General features: G+C 38.8%; 1 protein-coding gene across 1 annotated transcript in view; it reads right to left on the bottom strand.

Annotated features, from left to right (window-relative positions):
- Positions 1-757: 757 nt before the first annotated feature.
- The window catches only part of LOC117296665 (dystrophin-like), a 92,056-nt gene continuing 69,245 nt past the window's right edge, over positions 758-23,568 (bottom strand). Inside the window, exons 29-36 of the mRNA XM_033779694.1 lie at positions 23,308-23,481; positions 22,479-22,811; positions 22,055-22,237; positions 20,843-20,986; positions 19,579-19,737; positions 15,216-16,442; positions 14,235-14,540; positions 758-1,222 (exon numbers count right to left, since the gene is read on the bottom strand). Of these exons, the coding sequence (XP_033635585.1) occupies positions 758-1,222; positions 14,235-14,540; positions 15,216-16,442; positions 19,579-19,737; positions 20,843-20,986; positions 22,055-22,237; positions 22,479-22,811; positions 23,308-23,481 (2,991 nt within the window). The remainder of the gene's footprint in view (positions 1,223-14,234; positions 14,541-15,215; positions 16,443-19,578; positions 19,738-20,842; positions 20,987-22,054; positions 22,238-22,478; positions 22,812-23,307; positions 23,482-23,568) is intronic.

Here is a 23,568-nt window from a genome sequence, read left to right on the forward strand (position 1 = left end):
TGTGAACATCTTTTTTCTGTGCAATAACGAGAAATTTAATCTGATGTGATGTAAATGACCAACAGAGGGCAGCAAACACACTGGCTTGTAACACCAGTAGTCTGTCCTTTGGGTTTTACATAAAAGTTGAGGTTGAGGTGTGGTAATGGTTGACTACATATTTACATAAACAATAGTCATCATACATTATGTTCAATAAGCAGTCATTGCTGTTGAGTATGGAACTTCCAAGAAAATGGTCCATATTGACCCTATTGACCCATTTCACCTGACGTCTTCATCAGAAAAATCTTGAATGCGCCATACTGGTGTGCAATTTCACTGTGCGTTTTTAAATATAACTCTATGCCGTGCATTATGCAGCGAAGTGGCATTTTAGGCGACCACTGACGACCACTGCCCACCAACATGGTGAGCGTGACATCAGTCGCCTTTGACGCACGTGCAAGGAGTCAATTTGACCTGACTTTGCCATTTTAGGAGTAAATGTCCTAGCGACGTAACATTGTAACACTCCTTATATTTTACTAACAATCTAACTCCTAATATGGCGAGCATGGCAAACATCACCTGCTAGTTACGTTGGTGCAATGGGGTCCATTTGTGGGGTTCTCCCAGTAGTACAGTAATTCAGTGGTATCAAGACTCACTCATCTTAACTAGCTGGGTAGACTTATAAAGTCTGGACAGCCACACAGTCAATGGGGCCAGTTCAATAACACCCACGGAATCCCCCACAGGCAAATTTACTGTCATATCAACCTACCTTGAGCCGATCCTCCTGTTCTGAGAAACTATCAAAGGCTCCTCCGTTCAGCTCCCTAGACTCCAGCTCCTTCATGACCTCTTGAACTCTGATCCACACCCTCTCCACATCCTCCAGGAACTCTACCACCGCCGTGGGCACCACCATCCCTTCCTCTTCCTCCTTGAAGAAATCCGCTGCCTCAACGCGGGCCACCTCCTCCTTGAGTCGGGGCACCAGGGCCTCGTCCAGCTGGTAAGTGGACTGGATCGTGGTGACGGTTCGCTCGATGATCACTGCCTCCTCGACGGGGCGGCGATACTGCTGGAATTGAGACTCGATATCCCGCCATTTTGAGCTGAGCTTCAACTGCATGGGTAGGACGACGGTTTTGGCTCCCTTGTTGGTGAGGTCGTCACCTTCTTTAGTGAGATGTTGGAGGTCTCCACGCTTCTTTTCTAACTCTCCCTGCAGAGCCTGAAATGAAAACCAGCACAATTTATTAATTTTTTTAGGCGACAGGACTGAAATTTTCATCTTTGAGAGGAAACAAGGAAGGTAGTGGTAGCACTTAAAGAATAACTTACTACATCAACTGCATTCAAGCTTTTTTAGCAACAGCTATTTCATCAGATACTTCATTAGTATCTTTGAGAGGGCAAGGCCATTTTCATTTTGCAAAGGGCTTTTTTTTTGAAGGGGCACAAACTATTTCATCAGATACTTCTTTTGCAAAGGGCATTTTCAATAAGAAAATCTTAAAGTCTATAGGGGAACTTTTGAAGGGGCACAAACTATTTCATCAGATACTTCATTAGTATCTTTGAGAGGGCAAGGCCATTTTCATTTTGTAAAGGGCATTTCCAATAGGAAAGTCTTAAAGTCTATGTGGGAACTTTTGAAGGGGCACCAAGACCAAAATAACAAGGGGCATGGCCTCCCTGTAACTCCAGACCTGATGTAACAAATGTTCTTACAAGGCTATTGATTAATAATTGGGTTCAGGGCAAAGACATTTAATACAGGTATAGTTCAGTTACTATTTTTAGTGTCGGGCCAGTAAACTATTGACAATGTTGACTTTGAGTCTGAAAAAATCCTTTCAATGTTCAAATTCTGTTGAGTAATGAAGTATAAACTTAATACCCCCATGACATATATCTGGTGTTTTATATCTTAATACAGTTACTATTCAAATAAAACATTTAAACTAAAAAAATACATAAGTAAACATTTTGAGCTACAAGCCTTGCAATTGTGTTGGTTTTTCTTCAGAGTTCGTGTTGATTTCTCTCAAAAATTCGTGCCCTGCATATATTCATCTGCTACTATATTTGATCCTTATCAGCTGTAGTAAAACCAGGGTTCAAGTTCATAAAACCTGTATGAAATATTGCTAAGCGCAGACAAATCTTGCTTATCAGAAACTGGTTCCCAGCAAAAAATCCATAAACTTTCGCTGTTGCAACTGGTGCCCCACTCACTTGTTTTTGCTAAGCAAAGAAATATGCTAAGCAGTATTTTCTGCTTAACAACTTTATGAAATTAGGCTCCGTCTTTAACCAGACAAACTATTTGGTAAACAATTCAGGACAACTGGCAATTGAGTACGCCACATCTGAAAGCACAGTTTTGTGCACATCAACAGCGGATGATGGACTATACCTGAAGAAGACAACAAAAATAAATCTCTACAATTTCACAGTGCTAGCTGTGATCTGCTCAGCCTACGCACCATTCCATATATCAACTGCAAATTGAAAACAACTCAAGACAGGTGTTACTCGACCCATTATAAAGACAGTAGGCAGTAGTAGCAAGAGGAATATTTCACATATCACTGTCATATGATAACGAGGGCAATATCCGCTGAACGTACGCGCCGGTTTACGGTCAGGAATTACAGATAGTCAGAGAGGGATTTGTGTAGGTTTATTTATTTTTCTCTGCTGGTCAATTCGATACCAAACCAGGGATCAACTATGAACAGCTGCTAAGCAGGGAGTACTACCCTATATAAATTAGCAGAGTAGTTTCTGTAGTATTTTGTGTGATATTTTAACTAGATAGTCTTTCAGAGCAAAATTTGAAACATGACATCATCAGTCAGAAAAAAATAAAAAATGAGTTGGTTCATTCAAAAGACGAATTTTGCACACCAGTGAAAAGTGTAAAATTCAATCCTATCCTATTTTTATTTAGTATCGCCAAAGTTCAGGAATAAACCAACAATTCGTTGTAGAAAAATGTACAGAACACATTTAAAAGGTGACACCACAGACATTTTGGGATTTAGACAAAAATGTGCACTTGGAGGGTATTTAACACAGTGGCATTTAACACCATTTTAACGTAAGGTTAGAGACTTGTCACTTCCCCCACCCCTTTCATAAGGACTTTGTCTATTGGAAAATGGGTTGAGTCACATACTAAATTTGACCTTAGAGTCCCTCTAGGGCACTTCCTACATGTAGTTTTAATGTTTGGACCACACAGCTGTTTTCAAAAGATTCTCCCCTTTAGGCATGTCTTACATTGAATCTGATTTGTGCTGTGATTTGAATAAATTTCACTCTGAAGATGTACGACATGATGCTAAAACAAATGGTATTTAATAAGTAAAGGTTAGTAGTAAACCACTGAAAACAAGTTGCACCACAAGAAGTACTTAACAAATTCGTTTTTACTTTTACACCTATACAATACTCGGGGTGCTATAGAAAAAAACACAGGCAAATCACTCGCGTGGGATTCGAACCCACGACCTTTGAAACGCTAGAGCAGATGTCTTAACACTAGAACACTGAGCTAGCCCGGTTGCTAGAGGCAGTTGGAATCCTATGTGTTATCAGGGGATACCACAGCGATTTAAAAGATGTTAAATTTGCATCATGGATAAAGAATAAACATTAAAAAATGAGAAAATTTCATGGTGCAGAATTGGTCCCATGTCAAGCTGTTATAACTGACAGCTTGATTCACACTGTCCTACCATGGAGCAACACAAGTTTTACAATCAAGGCAACTCACAACAAGGCTGGGTTCATGAAACTACAATTAATGTACTAGTGGATAGGAAGCTGACAAACTACTTCCTTTGAGTTCGCCTCAGGAAATAGCTCATCAAATGTCAAATATTTTTGGAGCATCTCTCTATAAATTGCCTAGAAAAGCTCTGCTGAAGAGGCAAAGTTCAGCTACCAAAAACCAAAGAATTGCTAGCTGTTGCATTCCATTTTAAAATTCACACACCTACAATTTGTAAGATGTGCCAGAGTCAGGGGTTCTTGATCCCAACCCAATTTTTGGGGACAAATAAGTACCAAAATAAATTATTTGTGACCCCCCCCCCCACCTCACGAACTACACTACAAAACACTGCATAATCAAAAGGAAAACGACCATTTTATGCTTTGAAGATATGAACAGAGAAAGATTATACCGTTTTTCTGAGGTGGTATGATTACTGTAGCAAGTCTCTTAGATTGAAATATTCAGAGATTGTATCAGATAAATGAAAGGAACAGAGATTAAGAATTAAGTTGGCAATGTAACGATAAGCCCTGGTGAAGGTTTTTCAAGAGGCAACTGACCGAAGGAGGAGTTCAGCTCCTCTTTCAACCCCCCCCCCTCCCCCATGACTAAAGTCTGAGTGAGTAGTCTAACACAAAGATGATTTTTATTGATAATACAAAATAATCACTAAAATAAACCTGGGATTTGTCTTCCTCTTTTTGGGTGATATGCAAAGTCATATTATTTATAAGCAAAAGAAATTTATAAAGTTTTGATGGACAAAATAATTAGTACTGGTAAACCTGCAGCTACAACCTGCTGCTTATAAAAAGTGTATTCTGGAAGTCCCAAATCTCATTTCTGCTTTGTGTTTCTTTGTTTTGCTGCCCTCTTGGAACAACGTTCCTGTCAGAAAGAGTTAATTTGGCCAGTCCCAGTGATCTTGTTATAATGATAACTGACTGTACTCTGCTCGTCATCAGGAGAATGTGTACTCCTAAATCACAAACTTTTCATACACTGTTGATCATCAATAAAAAAAACACCAACAATCAAAGATCATAAAAAAAAATAAAAAAAAAAAAATAAAAAAAACATAAAAGCACAGTGAAATTAATTTGAATGAATGTATGAAAAGGGCCTTACTGGTGGATGCGAGGAGAAGCTACGATTGATCCACACCGCGACTACGAGCGTGCACCAAGCAAGAAGATATCCAAGAGTTAGTAACATATCCGAATCCTTGTGATTACAAATAGCCGGTGCTACAAAACGCTGGTGCTACAAATAGCTATCAAGCCTTAACAGTAGTATCCAAACATGCTATCACAAGTAGAGTTGAACCTTTCAATTACAACAAAAATTATGGCATTTTCCACTCATCATCATCTTCTTCCTATACTGTACAGAAACCTCCTCTGGAGTTTACTCTCACATTGGTTGAAGTGCAAACTAGATATATGAATAATATATTGACAGTTTCTGCGGAGCGTTTTCATTTGAAGTTGCACAAATTGTTTCATGTGAACACCACACTTAAATGCTGTTACACAAGACTATCGTGGCCGCTGACAAACATGGTGTAAAGTTGCTCCTTTCATTTAAAAACCAAAGGCAGAAGGATTGTTAACCGAATGCGTATGGACTGACTTCACTCTTAAGTCAAGCGTAAACGGAGGAAGGAAACGCTAGTGGTTGCAGGCACGAGATGAATACAGAGATGTCTAAAGCAGTCCACCTGGGCAAACACGGACGAGGAAAGTTTCTCTTGCATCCTCGGTTCGGACGACATAAGTGTATTCCCAGAGCAATATCGCTGTTGTCTGACTGACACTCATTCAAATGAGACATGGACAACTGGTCAAGAAAGCAATGAAAAACAGTTGACTGACTACAGTTTGTTATTTCTTCCCTCTCAACTTTTCCCAACAGAAGAAAAATCCACATCCAGATTGCGCTTGTTGAATCCGACATACATTTTGTACTGACATAGGCACATCAAAGGATATTGCACTGTTTTACATTTGTTGAAGTACCATACAACACCCACGCTGCACACTTCGCAAAGAGCGAGGTCAACATAGTCTGATCTTCTTGAGAAGTCTCCACAACCACAAAATCTGCTTCTTTGAAATATCAAATGTTGGCCGAGATGTAAACACTTCTGCAGAGACAAGCTGCTTGCACTGAAACAAAATGTAGAACTCAAGACGGCCATTAACAAGAAACCTTGCTAGTCAAGTGGATAAGATACTCGCTCATATCCAATGGAGACTCGGATTTGGAATCCCTTCGGAGTTCACCATGTTTGTTTGTTTTTTTGGGGGGGGGGGGGGTACGATTATCCTGTAAACCTCAAGAGCACTCTCCACATAGTCGTGTTGATGATAAAATCCTTCACTGCGAAGTTTATACACAGAAAACAACGATGTTCAATGTATGTCGGTTGCATGCTTCTCTTTTCTGCTTAAAAATATTCCATTATCACACAAAGATATTTGACACAGAAACCTCAAAAGCACTCACTACGCAGTAGCGTTGATAATCAAATCCTTTTTCACACACAAAACAACGATGTTCTAAGTATGTTGGTTGCATGCTTCTCTTTTCCAACAAAAATACTCCATTAGGCATATCATTCGAAGATATTTGACACAGGTTTCATATTGCGCACATCTAATAACATACATTTCTGGCCATCAACAGAAGTTGTTCAGCTGAGAGGAACTGTGTCATGATTGAAACACGTCACACTCTGTCTCTTACATGATACATAGCCACGTGGTTGCTGCATGTAGGTTTAATTGGTGTATCCTTTATAGGCAACTGGTGTCTGCTGTGCGTTGCAATACATCATGTCTACGTACGTAAAAAGACTATGAGTATGTCATAGCTATCTTTATATAGGAAAGTCGCCTGCGTAGTCTTTGTGACGGAAGCACAGAGTCAAGCAAGTTGGGTCCACACACAATTTATTTGAACTTCAAATAGGGGATTCTCCATACCCCTGTGACTGAACTTTGTGTTCAGGTCAGTTTGTAAGTAGGCCTAATCCCATCACTTAGAGTCAGGGCAAAACTTTAATTGCTCTAATGCAAACTAAGAGACGTTTTTAAAGTCCAGATACAGATGTAGGTGAGTCTCTTTATGTCTCGAAGAAAAAAAAACAGCAAAATCAATGTTTTCATCCTCAGGCGATGTTGTCATGGTAACGCTTACCACAGTTGTTCATCCTCATCCACAAAACTCAGTTACTATGGCGACTTATCCATCCTTCAGATTTTTCTCTGACGGCATCATCCGTTCTTCCTCCTACCCTCACAACATCACCACCTCCTGTTCCGCAGCGTTGCCTCCTTCCACATGAATCTCTTTTGCATCATTGCTGGCGCATCCTGTCCCCTAGTCGTGTCCCTTCATCTGCAATTCCCTTGCAGCATGCCAGAGGGATGTACATAGCTCTGGTATCTCATATCCTGATTTTTTCATCCCGGCGGTCAAAAAACAAAAAATCACCGCACAGTGAGAGTTCATTAGGGCCTAAACCTGCTGCACATCAAAAGGGGCTTTTCGTGGCCGACTTCAATGGTGCTATTGAGTTTTTAAGGCACTGGACACTATTGGAATTACTCAAAATAATTATTGGCATAAAAACTTTTTGGGTAACGAGCAAAGGAGAGCTGTTGATAGTATAAAACATTGTGAGAAACAGCTGCCTCTGAAATCAAGTATTTTTTGTGGCCGACTCTAACCATATACCCTACAAGCTAGACTAACAATTATTTTTGAATGTTACAATTATTTCAGGGGTCACAAAAGAAAAACAGACACTTATCTCTTGCACACCTATTCCAAGTCAGAATTAAGATTTTCTCAGACAAACTTCACCCAGGAGAGCAAGAAAACACAACCCTGTGAATTCCACTTGCCTCAAGATGTCAGGTACATCGTACTTTAATTGAATCGGAAGTTACTGGAGGACTCAATGTCAACATGCATTGAATCTTAAAGTTGCCAGCTTGTTCTATTCTTTGATGCATCTCTCTTTGCACTTGAAGATGCCTCAATCAATCAATGATGGATCTAAGTAAGGCCATTTACTCATGTGCTAATCTTAGTCTGTATTAGACCTGTCACATATTTGGGATGGCTACAGTGTCAATGCTAAAAGCCTGCGCAACCTTCAGATATGAATGGATCTATACTTAACGGCGGAACGAAAGTGATCAGTATGACCACACAGATGTGAATAATTTTCAACTTAGCACATTTTGACGTCCTTGTCCCAAAAAATATACCGCAATGCATTTTGGAAAATCGGGTACTGGGGTGGGTTTATAGTCATGTATAGCACTGCTTCAAAATCAGCGCACCATGATAGTTGTTTGTTAGTGCTTGGACTCGGAATTCACTCAGAATCATTTGTGCAATTTGGGACATGCATGGGTTACTGGACACAGATGAAAAATGAATCAAACTTTTTTTAAACAAAACTTTTAGTTTTCTGAGCACTCTCTGAGAAATATTAGTTGAATGTTCTCACCTTATTTACCCCCAAGATACTTGTTTTTGTGTAGGACGTACACAATTAGAGTTGCTTTGTGATTAGAGCAAGGTAAAATAAGTCAATGTGTCCATACATCTGTTTACACATGATTTAACACAGGCATGCCGGCCATGATAACCTCCAATTTTGTTGACTGAACTAATTTACAGTTAGTTAATATGCAATTCATTAGAGAAAAGGAGAACTGTCACATGTCATGAGTCTTACACATGTTCATGTCCACGTATATGTACCCCACCGAAGTTATTGATTAATTGTTAACATGGCACATTTTACAGTGACATACGCGAACAAATTCTTTCAAATTGTCTGCAAGCCTAGAATACTTTGAGGCCACAGAGAGGCCCTTGGTGCCCTCTTCAAAAATTTCGCATAAACTCATTATTTTCCAATGGAAGTACTTTCTTCGAAGTAAAAAAAACTTGCCCTCCCAAAGATGAAATTTCAGGCTTGTCTTGAAGGATAAGTTTATTATTTTGTGGTGTGTTGCTACGTTAACAAAATTTAAATGTTTTTTGTACACATCTTTCATACAGTCAACTGTGGCATAATAAAAATACCAGGGGTGAGAGTCACTGCTGACAAAACAAAAAGTGTGAAACTGGGATCCAGATCTTAGGAGGTACATTGAAATGATGGCATTTCCAACTTTTGATAAGTCCTGCCGTCGATTTCACAAAACTCTTCCTAACTTACGACTAATCTTTAGGACTTAGGACGAGTCCCAACCCTGCACTGTAGCATGCAGACTTTAAGGTTAATCCTCGAGATAAGATGAGTCCTAACTCTTTGTGAAATCGACGGCTGGAGTCATAAATTCCAAGTAGCTTCTGGTGAGAGTATTATCAGCATTACAGTTGAAGATCAAACACCATCACTTAATATATTTGGAGATAAATCAGCATTGTTTGTTTAAGCAAGGAGACCATTTATAAACAATTTTCCTCATAGAGTTGCCCTGTACAAAGAAAAATAAATGCATAGGTGCCCCTGCAGTCGATTTCCCGAAACGCTAGGATAAACCCGAAAAGTTAGGACGGAAAACCCATCCTAACTTAGGATGGGTTCAATGCATCCAAGCGTCTATAGATTTGGAACTTAAATCGTCCTAAGTCCTAAGATTAATCCTAACTTAGGAAGAGTTTGGTGACATCGGCTGATGGCCCTTTAAAACGAACATCATGCCTGGTGTGTGGACATTTAAAACATGGATTCATATCCAGCCACACACAGGGTATTGATGTTTCTTGCATGGATTTTTAATGTTTAATTTGCAATGTGTAAATTTCACTTCAATTGGAGCTGGAAAGAAGAGACTGGAATGCTAACCCAATAAACGCCATGTGCCTGGGGATATTGTTCTACGTTTCAATGTCAGGTTTGTTATGCCATAGAGCAGTGGCTACGTAGTCCATACAAGGGCCTTCAACCCAATGGGTGATTTCTCCCTACACTACACACCTACCTACACAGGGATAGTGCAAGCTTTGAACGATACAGGTCTTGGATTTATTTATTTATTTATTTTTTTTTTTTTTTTGGGGGGGGGGGAGTGGGATCCATAATACCACAAGGCTTGTACACCTTTCCTCCAACAATTAATGACAATTCAAGTGCTGTTGAAATGTGAAGCTTTTACTGCTCAGTAAACAGTTTGATTATTTCAATTTGTGGCGATACAATTACATTTCATCAGAATATTTATTGGCACAATGTGTTTACATGTAAGTGCACAGTGAGTAGGAAAGTTCAAGGAGAAAATTATAATAACTAATTTAACTCCTTTTTGGGCATCATTTTTCAGCTTGTAGATGTTATTTGTTAAGTTTGTTTTAAAGTGTTTTGAAAAAAATACATGTATATATTTCCACTACAAATTGGGGAAAAAAATCTACCTTGTGCAGTCTGTGGCAAAGGTTATTCACAAGATATGAAACACATGCAACTTTGTAAATTCAGGGGCAAGAGTCATTGCTGAAAAAAATGTTGGATCAAAATTTTAGGAGGTATGTTAAATAAAAAACCATTTACACCTTTTAGTAGCCCCTGTAGCTAAAATTCTAAGTAGCTTCTGAAAGAGAAATTTGCTAAGCAGTATTTTCTGCTTAAGAGCTTTATAAAATTGGGACCAGTGGTGGATTTCACAAAGAGTTAGGACTAGTCTTATCTCGAGTTAGGACCAGTTACTCGTCCTAACTTAGGACTATCAATGCAGGTTGTATATCTCCTAGGACTAGTCCTAAGTTAGGACTAGTCCTAACTCTTTGTGAAATCGACCCCAGGGCCCATTTTCACAGTTCTGCTCAGCGGCCGATTTTGTGCTTACTGTGCGATTTCCATTTCATAGGGCTGCTGACAGTTAAGCACTCGAAAAGGCATGCTGACTTTTCGGTGCTTCCTGCACGAAAAATAAATGACGTCACAATATAAATCCAAGGTGAATGCCTACATATTAATGTTTTGCTTTTTTTGTGAAATACGCTTGCACCGTAGCAAATTTTGTGCTGCAGTAAGCAAGAAAATTTGCTTACCGTCAAGCAGCGCTATGAAATTGGTCCCTCGGCCCAATTTCATAGAGCTCCTTAAGCAAAAAATTTTGCTTAAGTAAAATCAGATTACCGGCCAAGACTCCACTCTATAGACCCTTCCCATGAAATATGTTAATTGCACATAGCGCATGCGCACAAACATTTTGGTTGGCAAAATGAGGGAACATCTCGCTGTTTTGTACACGGCTAATGGCTGCGTGGCGCAGACGCAATTGTGCGTCTGCTTAGTGCACAACTCTATGGCGTTTGCCAACCAATAGGGTCTGTACGCATGCGTAAATGTAATTAGCATATTTCATGGGAAGGGTCCATTGTTATGCTAAGTAAACAACAGCTAAATACCAGTCACAAGCAATGTATATGGCATGAAATTTTGGCCAGTAACATGTGTAAATTAAGCGAGCTATTTTCGTGCTTAAGCAATTTTTTTGCTTAAGCAGCTCTATGAAATTGGTTCCTGGTCATGGCCATCAACACCAAGTAGATACAAATTCCTCCTAGTCATTAAGCATTAACAGTGAAGAGATTGTAAATGATTTCTGAAGATGGTTGTGTTTTAATAACCTATTTGACCTGCCTGTTACACCAGCAGTGTATTTACTATCAAAACATCCGCACTGTGTTTACACTGCGGTTGGTCTATCAAAACAGCCTTGCAAAACGTCAGGGGGGCTTCTCGGCCTTTTTTTTTTTTTTTTTTTTTTTTTTTTTTTTTTAAGGCACGTTACACGCTTGGTAATTGTCAAAGACCAGTGTTCTCACTTGGTGTATCCCATCATAAGCATAAAATAAAAAAGCCTGTGAAAATTTTGGCTCAATTGGAAGTTGCGAGAAAATTATGAAAGAAAAAACACCCTCGTGGGACAAATTTGTGTGCTTTCAGATAGGAATAAAAGACCTCTAGCTAGAAGTCTTTTATTATTTTAGTGAGAAATTACCTCTCTCTCAAAAACTACGTTACTTCAGAGGGAGTCGTTTTCCACAATGTTTCATACTATCAACAGCTCTCCTATGCTCGTTACCAAGTCAGTTTTTAAGTTAATACTTGTTTTGAGTAATTACCAAACTGGTACCTTCCCTTTAAGGCACTGGACACATATGGTAATCACTCAATATATATTTTGTTAAGGAGAATGGACGATAAAGTGTAGATTCGTGAATAGAATGTACGAGCTGAAGGCGAGTACATTGTATTCACAAATCTACACTTTAGAGTCTATACTCTGACTTAAACTATTTCCCCCGTTGGATATATAATAGGTTCAATTGATTGGGTTTCTCAATAGTAACAACACTAGTTACTTGTTACTAGTTATTTAGTTACTAGTTACTTGTCACTAGTTACTAGTTATTTGTATACGTTAACAAATGACGGTCGGTCACATTTTATAAATATTTTACTTCATATAGAGGCATTCTTTAGTGCTTGCAACATTATCGGGTACATTGTCAGTTTACTCAGCTAACAATAAATTGTGTTTAAAATTAAAGTGATTTTTTCTGGAATAGGTTTTTGTAAATTGACAGATAACATATATTCAGCTATCCAATGTTTTGTTGCACTTCATCCTATGTTTCAGTTTGGAAAGACAGTAGTTAATAAGTTGAACTATTGTAATGAAAATACGCTCAACTGTAGATTATGTTACGAATCTACACTTAAGTGTAGATTCGTAACGAATCCACGGTTAAGTGTAGATTCGTAAAAAATAATCTACACTTTCAACAGTAGAGTGACGTCACAGGAATAGTTTAAAACATAAGAACTCACTTGGTAACAAACAACGGAGAGCTGTTGATAGTATAAAACATTGTGAGAAACTGAGCACTCTGAAAGACCATAGCTTTTGAGAAAGAGGTAACTTCTCACTCAAGCATTTGAATCCGAGAAAGACTTTAAGCCTTAAGCCTTTCTCAGTCATCTGAAAGTACATGTACACGCAATTGTGCACTAAGGATGTGTTTCTGTCATCTTATTTTGCATCTTCGTTACCAAATGAGCCAAATTTTCACAGATTTGTTAATTTATGCATATGTTGGGATACACCAAGTAAATATACTGGTCTTTGACAATTAACAAGTGTGGCCAGTGCCTTTAAAGCCATTGGACCCTTTCGGTTCAGAAAAAAAAAAAAAAGTTCACAGATTTACAAATAACTTACAGGGTTTACAGAAGGCAATGGTGAAAGACTTCTCTTGAAATATTATTCCATGAAATGCTTTACTTTTTGAGAAAACAGCAAAACAATATAAATTCTCGTTAACGAGAATTACGGATTTATTTTAAACACATGTCATGACACGGTGAAACGTGTGGAAACAAGGGTGGGATTTTCCAATGTTTTCTCCCGACTCCGATGACCGATTGAGCCTAAATTTTCACAGGTTTGTTATTTGATATAGAAGTTGTGGTACACAAAGTGTGGGCCTTGGACAACACTGTTTACCGAAAGGGTCCAATGGCTTTAAGATACATCAATGAATGTAATCACACAATCGCTGCTGAAGGCTAAACTCATCATTTGTAATAAGTCGTTCATTATAGCTTTAAGTAATTAACCATTATCAGTAACTGAATCAGTCAATCTCTTTAGCGATCTAATTATAAGACAATGCCGGAGTATTGCATTTTCAGTGGACGCTTCCCAATAGCTAACAGGAATGAGTGTTCAGGGTTGCTGGCAGTTGTACTTGAAGCAAGGTTTTAATTGAGAAGATTCTGGTTTATACGCACTTCATAAATTTGTGTAATTTTGTATTTTCAGTGGGCATTATCAAATAGCAATAGCAAATGATAGCAAGATTCTGTTGTATTTCCTAAATTGTCACTATTTTGTTCTGTAAGTTTGCATTTTGATGGATATTTTCTTCAATTCCTAACAATACAAACAACTCCTCATGGGAAATGGCAACTGTACTTGAAGAGAAGGTTCCAGCAACGTATTCAAAAGAATGATGTAATTTTGTTTTGTAATTTCACATTTTCAATGACCATTTTCAAATAGCGAACACTGACAAATGATTTGCTTGGGGTAGATAGCAACTCTAGCAAGGTTTAACAAGATTCCTAAGTTTGTGTAATTTTAGTCTGTGTTGCATTTTCAGTGGTAATTTTTAAGTTCATAACAATAGGAACAACTTCTCAGATGGTTTAGTTTGATTTATAAGACTCTTGAGTTTTGAAATCCATGAATTTCTGAATTTTTTTTATGTAAGTTTGCATTTTCGGAAGACATTTTTCAATTCCTAACAATAGGAATGACTACTCAAGGTAACTGACTACTGTAAGTGAAGTAAGATTTAAACGACAAAAATATAAAATATTTAATAAAGTCATGTAATTTTGTGTGATTCTTACCTTGAGTGCATCTTCATCTTCCTTGCTCTCTTCTATCCTCCTCTCCATCTCATCCATCCACATCTCCATCTCTCCTGCATCCTTGTCATACTCCCTCCATCTCGGCACCGCCTCCTTCAATGTGTCTTTGCGCTTGCTCGCATCACCCTCCAGAGTATTCCAGCGGTTGCGGAGCATCCCTAGCTTCATCTGGAGCTGTCGGGACTGCTTGGGGTTGAGCTCCTTGGTCTCGTTGACGAGAGCCTCGCCTTGAGAGATGAGGTGCTCTACGTCGGGCTGCAGCGAAACGATTGCTTCATCGGTGTCCTGTAACAAACACAATGAGAAATGTTAATAAGTGCACTCTACAGGCATGATATTTTGTCATTGGAAAAAAAAGTATAAACATTTTGTCAAGTACAAGGGCTGATGTACATTTACGCATTTTGAAGGCTCTTTTATACTTTTGAGACCTTATTAAGGAAATCAGACTAAAATAGGACGACATCATGCCCGATTCAAACAGTGTGTATTCATTCAACAATGAGAGTCATTGCTGAGGGGAAAAAATGAAACTAGGATCCACAGCCTAAATTTTTTGGTAACACCTGGGATTTAGAATTTTAACAAAGGTTTTAGGAACAGTATCATCAGCACCAGTGAAGTAGATCAAAGGGCAAGAACTGTCATGTGTGGAAAATATAAGGTCTGACTTTCTTCACCAGGCCGAGTCTGTGTTTTTTACTCTGATTCACTTGTTACAGCGCTGTGATGTTGTTTACAAAGCAGAGCGTATTGAAATGCTTGGTTTTATTATTTATACAATTGTTAATTGTGACGCAAGAAAATTTGCTTCGCTTTTGCAAACTGCGATAAATCACAAACTTTGCTTTAGAAGTTCTGTCTGTATCTGTTTTGAATTCTTTGGGCAACAACATGGCTGGGAGAAGGGGTTGGAAAGGGTTTTGTCTGTTTTCAAATTAAACAACTTGAGAATCTCACCTGTACGCTTTCCTCAACATCCTGCTCAAAGTCTTCAGGCCGCAAATTCATTCCATCAACCAGTCTGTGGTCACAAAGGTCGATCGCTTGATACGTCTGATCCAAGATGATATGGAACTCGGCAACACGTCTTCGCTCTTCTTCCTCCCCTTCGTCTTGCTCCGCCTCTTCTGTCTCGTCATCCATCTTGGCGAACATCGCATCCAGATTCACCTCTGCATCCTCGGTCACCACTATTTTCATCTCACAATGTTCGCTGACATTGGCATCGTCTGTGTTTGACTCATGAACCCCATTCTCTTGTTGTTCTTCTGGCTTCTCTTCCGGCTTGCTCTCCTCCTCTACCATAGCTGTCGGCGTTACCCACTGTAAGGAGGACATGTCTGTCTGCGACTCTAACTCATCACCGGAATCATATTGCACCGTATCATCTATCAACTCATCCGAGATTTGGGCAGATGTTTCTATCATGTCCTCAGGGCCGTCATACTGATCAGGGCAGGACTCGACTGTGTCTTCGGTCTCCATGGTGACAATCTGTTCCTCTTCTCCCATTGTGATCTCTTGGGCAGCAGCAACAGCTGCAGCTACAGTGGCAGCAGCGGCAGCTTGACGCTCCTCCTCCTCTCTTTGCAGACACTCTGCCTCTTCCCTTTCTCTTTCCGCTTCTTCCCTTGCTCTATCTTCTGCCTTTAGTCGTTCTTCTTCTTGGCGTTTCTCCTCCCGGCGTTTCTCCTCCTTTATTAGCTCTTCTTTCTTCAACCTTTTCTCCTCCATCTGTTTCTCTATCTTCAATCTCTCCTCTTCTTCAGCCTGTCTTCTTGCCAATTCTTCTTCTTCCTCAGCTTGTCTTCTCGCCAGTTCTTCTTGTTCCTCTGCCCGCCGTGTTGCCAATACTTCTTCCTCTGCCAGTTTTCTTGTCAATTCTTCTTGCTCCTCTGCTTGTTTTCTTGCCAATTCTTCCTCTTCTTCTGCCCGTATTCTCGCCAATTCTTCTTCTTCCTGAGCCCGTTTTCTTGCCAATATTTCCTCTTCCTCTGCCCGTCTTGTTGCTAATACTGCTTCTTCCTCTGCCCGTATCCTTGCCAATACGACTTCTTCCTCTGCCTGTATTCTCGCAATTTTGTCTTCCTCCTCTGCCTGTCTTCTTGCTAATGCTTCCTCCTCGGCCTGTTGCCTTGCCTCCTCCATCTCAGCAACTATCCTCTTCTGTTCCAGCTGCTTTTCCTTTGGTGATCAAGAAAGGAATTGGTGGAATGTCAATAACCTTTCCCCTTTTAGTCATCAAACCCTCTGATTGGTTCATTTTTACCTTATCTTTCAAGACCCTCAAATTATTTACTTTCTTTGAGATTTTTTTTGTGGCCACACATATTTTAGACATGTTTCTGGAAACAAAATCTAAAATCTTTTTAATTACCAAAAATGTTCAACAAGTGTGGAATGAAGACGAACATCTTAAGGTACTTGAACTCCTGAGGTCAAGGTGCATTATAGGAAAGTAAACAACTTTTCATTTGTTAGTAAACAACGTCCTAACAAGAAAGGGCATTAGCATTTTCCCAAAGTACATTGTTTACTCATCATGCATTTGGAGTGTGTTCAAAATTCCAAAGTAACCGAACTGCGTACAACAACGGAAACAGCAAAAACAAATTTAACAAACACATCCCATCTTTGAAACTATACAACATCACACAACACCAACAACAACAACAACAAAACAAACAGAAGATAATCAATGTCCTTGCCGTCCTCAGAAGAAACAAGATTTTGTCTGGCGAGTATTTACAGCATGCCTTGGTTACGATAACCATTCATTCACGTCTGCCCGTGGAGACAGTTTATCATCCCAGAGCAGGGCTAGAATCTGACATGAGATATGACATGTTTAGATTCCGCTACATACAACATCTGGTTTCTCAACAAGGCATCTGGTTTAAAGGCACTGGATACCTTTGGTAATTGTCAAAGACCAGTATTCTCACTTGGTGTCTCCCATATGTATAAAATAACAAAACATGAAAATTTGAAGTTCCAAGAGAATGATGAAAGAAAAAACGCCCTTATTGCAAAACTTCAAATGCATAACAAAGTTGAGTGTTAATTCATGTCATTCTCTGCAAAGATGTCATTGTAATTCACTTTTTTCGCTCAAAAAACCAAAACCACTACAGTTTTCGCACTGAAAGTGAGCACCTCCTGAGATCAAATTTTACAAAAAAGTAAGCAAAGACTATAACACTGAATTATGAGTGTATGTTGTAATACGGTTTTTCCCTTCAAAAATGGGTTTGGCTGTTAGATGAATACAATTCTGAATTGAAACAAAAAGTTGGGACCTTTAAAGCATTTATCCTTGACGTGACAATTTTTCTGCCTTCTAGTGGTAAAATAATGCTTATGATATCAAGCCCTGCTTTACAAAAACAACATTCCATTTCTTTTTGACTGGGAATGAATTCTACATGGGTTGGCCTAATGTTAATGATAACCTACTGCCAATATTTTGTACTCATCCATCGCAATTCTCAGAAAATTAAGATAATATTTATAGTTTGGTGTATTGAATATCAATATTTAGCAAACAGATGTGCAATGTCTTCAATCATTTTGTTTCCACAGAGCTCGGGAAAGTACTAAGTATACAGCGCTAACACACATCGGTGTACATTTTGGTTAAGGACACTGGGGTCGATTTCACAAAGAGTTAGGACTAGTCCTAGGAGATATACAAAACGTGTGGCTAGTCCTAAGCTAGGACGAGTAACTCGTCCTAACTCGAGATAAGACTAGTCTTAACTCTTTGTGAAATCCACCCCAGGACACCTTTGTTTATTGTCAAAGACCAGTCTTCTCACTTGAAGTATCTCAACATATGCACAAAATAACAAACCTGTGAAAATTACTTCTTTCTCGAAAACTACTTTACTTCAGGGGGAGCTGTTTCTCACAATATTTTATACTACCAACAGCTCCGCATTGCTTGTTACCAAGTAAGTTTTATGCTAACAAATTTTTTTTTTCAATGATGAGTTCTTTAAATTATATACTTCGACTTCTTATCACGAACAGTCTTTTTGGAAGTAGAGTGTACAAGTCTCGCAAGTATTATAATTTCCGCATCCAAGATGGTCCCAACCGTATTGAGTTTCACTTGGGCGCGATTCTGTTTCTAATGTGTAGTTTAACGCAGTTTTTATGGCTTTAAAAGATTATATAATAATGTTGTGAAAGTAAAACTAAGCCATAAATTATACGAAATTGAAATAAATTTGACAAATCAACAAAGAAATAAAACTTGACCTCTCTTTCTGGTTACTGGTAAACAATTTCTTTTAAATTGGCCAACTGATGCTCATGTTATTATTAAAGGCAGTGGACACTATTGGTAATTACTCAAAATAATTTTTAGCATAAAACCTTACTTGGTAACGAGAAGTGGGGAGAGGTTGATAGTATAAAACATTGTGAGAAACAGCTCACTCTGAAGTGAAGTAGTTTTCGAGAAAGAAGTATTTTTCCACACTTTGATTTTGAGACCTCAGATTTAGAATTTGAGGTCTCGAAATCGAGCATCTGAAAGCACACAACTTCGTGTAACAAGAGTTTTTTTTTTTTCTTTCATAGTTATCTCGCAACTTCATTGACCAAGTGAGCTCAAATTTTCACAAGTTTGTTATTTTATGCATATGTTGAGATACACCAAGTGAGAAGACTGGTCTTTGACACCTACCAATAGTGTCCAGTGTCTTTAAACTTTGCAATAATGGTAGCACATATTTGGACATGGTTGGCAAATGGGGTTTCTAAGAAACAAGCATCCTCATTTTCATTTTGTTTCAAGGCTAATTTTTACAAATGATTTTTACCATATGAAAGTGTGAATTGTATTTATAACAAATGTTTACAGGTATCTTTATTTTAAAGAATTAAAAAATAGAATTCCAAAAAAGATTTGAATTTATAGACGATTTTTGCGATGCTCATTATTACTGTAGATGTCTAACCAAAAACACCACAGAGCTAGCTCTGTGGCTAAAGGGAGTTCAAATCCTATCATGTTCAGGCAAAAAACAAATAATAATCCCTAATAATATCTCCCTTATGCAAATTAACAAGTTGATATCGACTAACCAAGTGTTATTTAAACATTAACATGAATTTTCCAAAGATGTTTTCCATATATGTTTTTGGTTAGACATCTACAGTAATGAGCATGGCAACATTTGTCTATAAAATCAAATCTTTTTTAGAATTTATATTTTACAAAATTCTCACAAATAAAGATAGCCGTAAACATTTGTTAAAATATGGAATCGGAGTTAGCAGAAAGTAATGAGACAGAAACCGCATGTCTTACCTTAGCTCTTTGGCAAACATTCTCCCATCGTTGGTTGAGGTTGATTAGATCAGGCTCTGTGGAGCGGCGACAATCACCACCAAGGCGAAGCAACTCCAATGCCTGATCACGAATCTCTTCAACCCGAGTGGCCAGGTCCTCCGCTTCTTCCTGTAATTTCTGCAAGATGACATGATTTGATAATCAAGATTTATTTATGTTAATGGTTGGAATTATTGCGTCTAAGATTTATTCATTTTTTGTTGACAAAGTTGTGTAAAAAGAACCCAGTTTGCTTATCGAAAAGAAAAGGGGGGTTCGCCCTGGTGTTCCTGGTGACATTGTTGTACACATTTCTTGGAAACTACAGCAGGTAATATTTTAAGGAAAGCTTTCCACCCTCATTATCTTCAAACCGTGTAAGTTTAATGTAAGTCTGTGGACCTTGTGTTTTGTGTCGTACAAAAAGTACCCAAACCCTTTAAGCATAAGCTGATTTACAGGTTAAGAAGAAAAAACAGGCAGCCATCTTATGCGGTCATCATTGATTTGTATTGTTACATCATTCATTTTCGTACAGTAAGCACCGGAAGGTTAGCATTATTATTTACTATTATTTATTCGGCCATTTCATAAAGAACAATAACAATACATGTAATTGCAAATAAGATTATAGTAATATGAAAAACAAAATTAAAAAATATGTGGAACAGAACTACATAAAGGCATATATGTACAGGCACATGCTAATTAATGGCAACTAAAGCACTGATCCTGAATGATGATGACTGACATAAAGTTTGGATACAACAAGAAACATGTGAAGAATAGATGAGAGAGAAGGATATATTGGGAAAGGACGGGAAACAGGGTGAGAGAGGGAAGAGCAGGGAACTAGGGACAGAGACAACCCATTTCAAGCTGGCCAGGATTAACAAAAGAGTACTTAAACCCTGTGACCCTAAAGTCTGTCAAGCATGCCTTTAAGTTTGCTTACGGTTAGCAGCACTATGAAATGGAAATCACACGGTAAGCACAAAATTGACAGTTAAGCACCTCAATAAGCCTTTTTGAGATATGGGGGACACATCGCTACAACACTATAAGGTTTGGGTAAATTTGTGTGTATACGCCCAAACAAAACAGTACACTCCTATCACGTCTGCTATACCTTAAAAAGGCTTATGAAACGGAGCCATAGACACTATAATGTAAAGTGTATTGATGTGTTATTGTAAAATTGTAAAATGAAAGAACTAGTAAATATTTTAATGTTTGTACCCACCATGCATTTAGCCACTTCCTCTTCACCGATTCGTTCATCCCTTGGTATTTTGTCCGAGGCATCAAGTATCCGCTCTGCCTCACTCAGCCATGGCTTCACTTCATTCAGGCTGCGTTGAAACTCAGCAATCTGATCAAGGTATTTCTGAAAATTCAAATAAAGACTTTTATACTTCCTATTCTTGTTCATGTACTACCTACTGAGCACTTGCAAAGACGTCACATGGAATCAATTTGCATGGACAAATATCAAGCCTGATACTTCACAGGGGTAACGAAGGCGATTGCCCCCATGCCCTCTGGTCATTGCCTTGGTGCCCTTGAAATGCTCCAGTAGAAATTTACAATTTCCTTATAGAGTGCCCTTTACAAAGGAGAAAATGCCTTGGTGCTCTAGCCCTTTCAAAAACGAAGCATACAGGCCTGAAATATGATGAGCAGTTTAACACCTTGCAGTGTAACACACAGTGAAACTGACTCCCAATTTGTTTATGTACGATTTGGGTATTAATCTATGGGCACTAACAATTTAAGATATATATTTGGTTTGTGGTAAAACCATGTGTGTATCTACTTGCCAGGTAGAGTTTGTTCTTAGAGAACTGTCTTGCTTTATTCTACTGACGCGGAGTAGATGATCGGGGGTTCGGGTGACTTCTCAGTTCTGAAAAGAACTGTCCTACTTTTTGAACTATTACAATTTCAGCTTGTACATTGTACAAGACAAGGTCCATTATCTCACTGCCATGACCCTGCAAGGTTTTAAAAGACCGTTTCAGACAGGGTCACACTCCTTTATTCCCATTCATAAACACCTTTCTGGGAAAAAAAAATTTTTTAATCCTTAAAATTTGAGAACCAATCTGGCAGTCAAGTTGTTGAATTTCTAACCATGTTGAGCGCTAAGTACATGTAGCTCCTCGCGCAAGTTTAGAGCTTTCAAACTAACGCAAGCCAACTATGCTACCTATACCAACTCAATTTGGGCTGAGAAATGTGTGCACTATGCGCAGTTTTTTTTTAAACTCAATCTCCACAGGCTATGTTTAAACACTCCTCACCATGTTTATATCACATGTTAAACATGGCCACAAATTCTCCTTCTGAACAATCAGAATGAATCCAAGGTATTTACGAGTGTCTCTTAATGAACTCTTTTGACTAGTCTTAATTTACAAACTTAATCAATTAACCAATGTTTACGTCCCCTTACCTTCAGTACACCCTGCCTCTCTTGAATCGGACTAGAGAGGGCAGTAAGCCTCCTCTCCAATGCCTCACAGTCATCCTTGACAGACACTAAGCTTCCTTCTTCAGCCAGATTGATCAACTTGTCTGCCAGCTTCTTGCAGTCCCCTAAGGAGTTCTTGCGTTTCTTGACGTCATGCTCAAGTTTCTGTGATGATGAAAGTGAAGCAAAAGTGAAGGGATGAAATTGTATGCAAATAAAGGTTCAAGTCGGTTACAAATTACAAAAGCGACCTCTAACAGTATGCATTATGCTCTACTCATGTCAAACTATTAACCTGATTTGGGGTTAAATAAAGACAAATTGACTAGAGCAGGATTTGAACTGTCACCCTTTGGAGTAACGTGCCGTGGCTCTACAATATAAAATATCAGTCATCTTGACTTACTTTACACCATTCTATCTCCTGATTCAAGCTCTGTGGAGTGGCCTCCTTGTCGTCCTCGCATCTCTTGTTCAACTCCCCCTCCGTCGTCTGAACCCAGTCACCCTGAGCTATTAGCTCCTTCTTGACCTTACGACTCAGCGACAGGGCCTTCTCCAACTCGTCCCGACCTTCTGTCACCCTCTTGCCAAGTTGGTTGTACAGCAACTTAAGGCTGTTGAGGCGTTCGGTGAGCTCTGCCGGATTGTCTAGTTGGCGCCGCTCTACGATACTCCGCCCTGTCTTGATGACATATTCCACTTCGTGTTTGATTTCACTTAGCGTCTTATAGAAACCCTGAGGGTGAAACAAAATAATAATATATTATTAATAATACCAGCATTTATATGGCGTTCTTACAAAGAAAAGGAATCTCAATACTTTACAACAATAAAAATTACAACCAAAAATTAACAATACATTTTGGTTCCATAGCTGTTTAGGCTCTTGAGACACTCCCTAACTCACTTATGTATTCAAAATATATTCTGTATACCCTATGCAAAAATAACATCTATTAAATCGTTGCGATGCCCCGGCTAACATATAGTACTCAAACTGCCTCTAGCAACCAGGTAAGCTTGGTGGTTAAGTGATAAGACACCTGTGTTATGTTGTCAGTTAGCCTTTTGAGAAAGACTCTAGAAATGCAAAGGTTGTGGGTTCAAATCCCACCCGAGTGACTTGCCAGTGATATTTGTTCACAGGACTCAGGAATACACATCCGTGTAAGGGTAAATCAAAACGAATAATAAATTTATATCAAGCTTTTACTAGATCCAATCCACCTCACCATGCAGGCATCCTGTTGTGTCTTAATGACTTCTGGCTCTCTGTTCTTCACCACTAAGACACCAAGTCCTTCTTGTACATTGTCCATAATGCCCTTCACATGGGCCATCTTGGGTTCAAAATCAGATGGCTTCTGAAACTTGCGGAACTTGTGCTGGAGTTCGTCAATGTTTTTCTGCATCAAACAAAATGTATAACAAATTTATTAATTATTGCAGAATCTTCTTGTTGCACAACTTCAATGGGGCCTTGTCCTTGATGA

The sequence above is a fragment of the Asterias rubens genome, chromosome 11 (assembly GCF_902459465.1).
Source record: "Asterias rubens chromosome 11, eAstRub1.3, whole genome shotgun sequence".
Lineage (NCBI taxonomy): Eukaryota > Metazoa > Echinodermata > Asteroidea > Forcipulatida > Asteriidae > Asterias > Asterias rubens.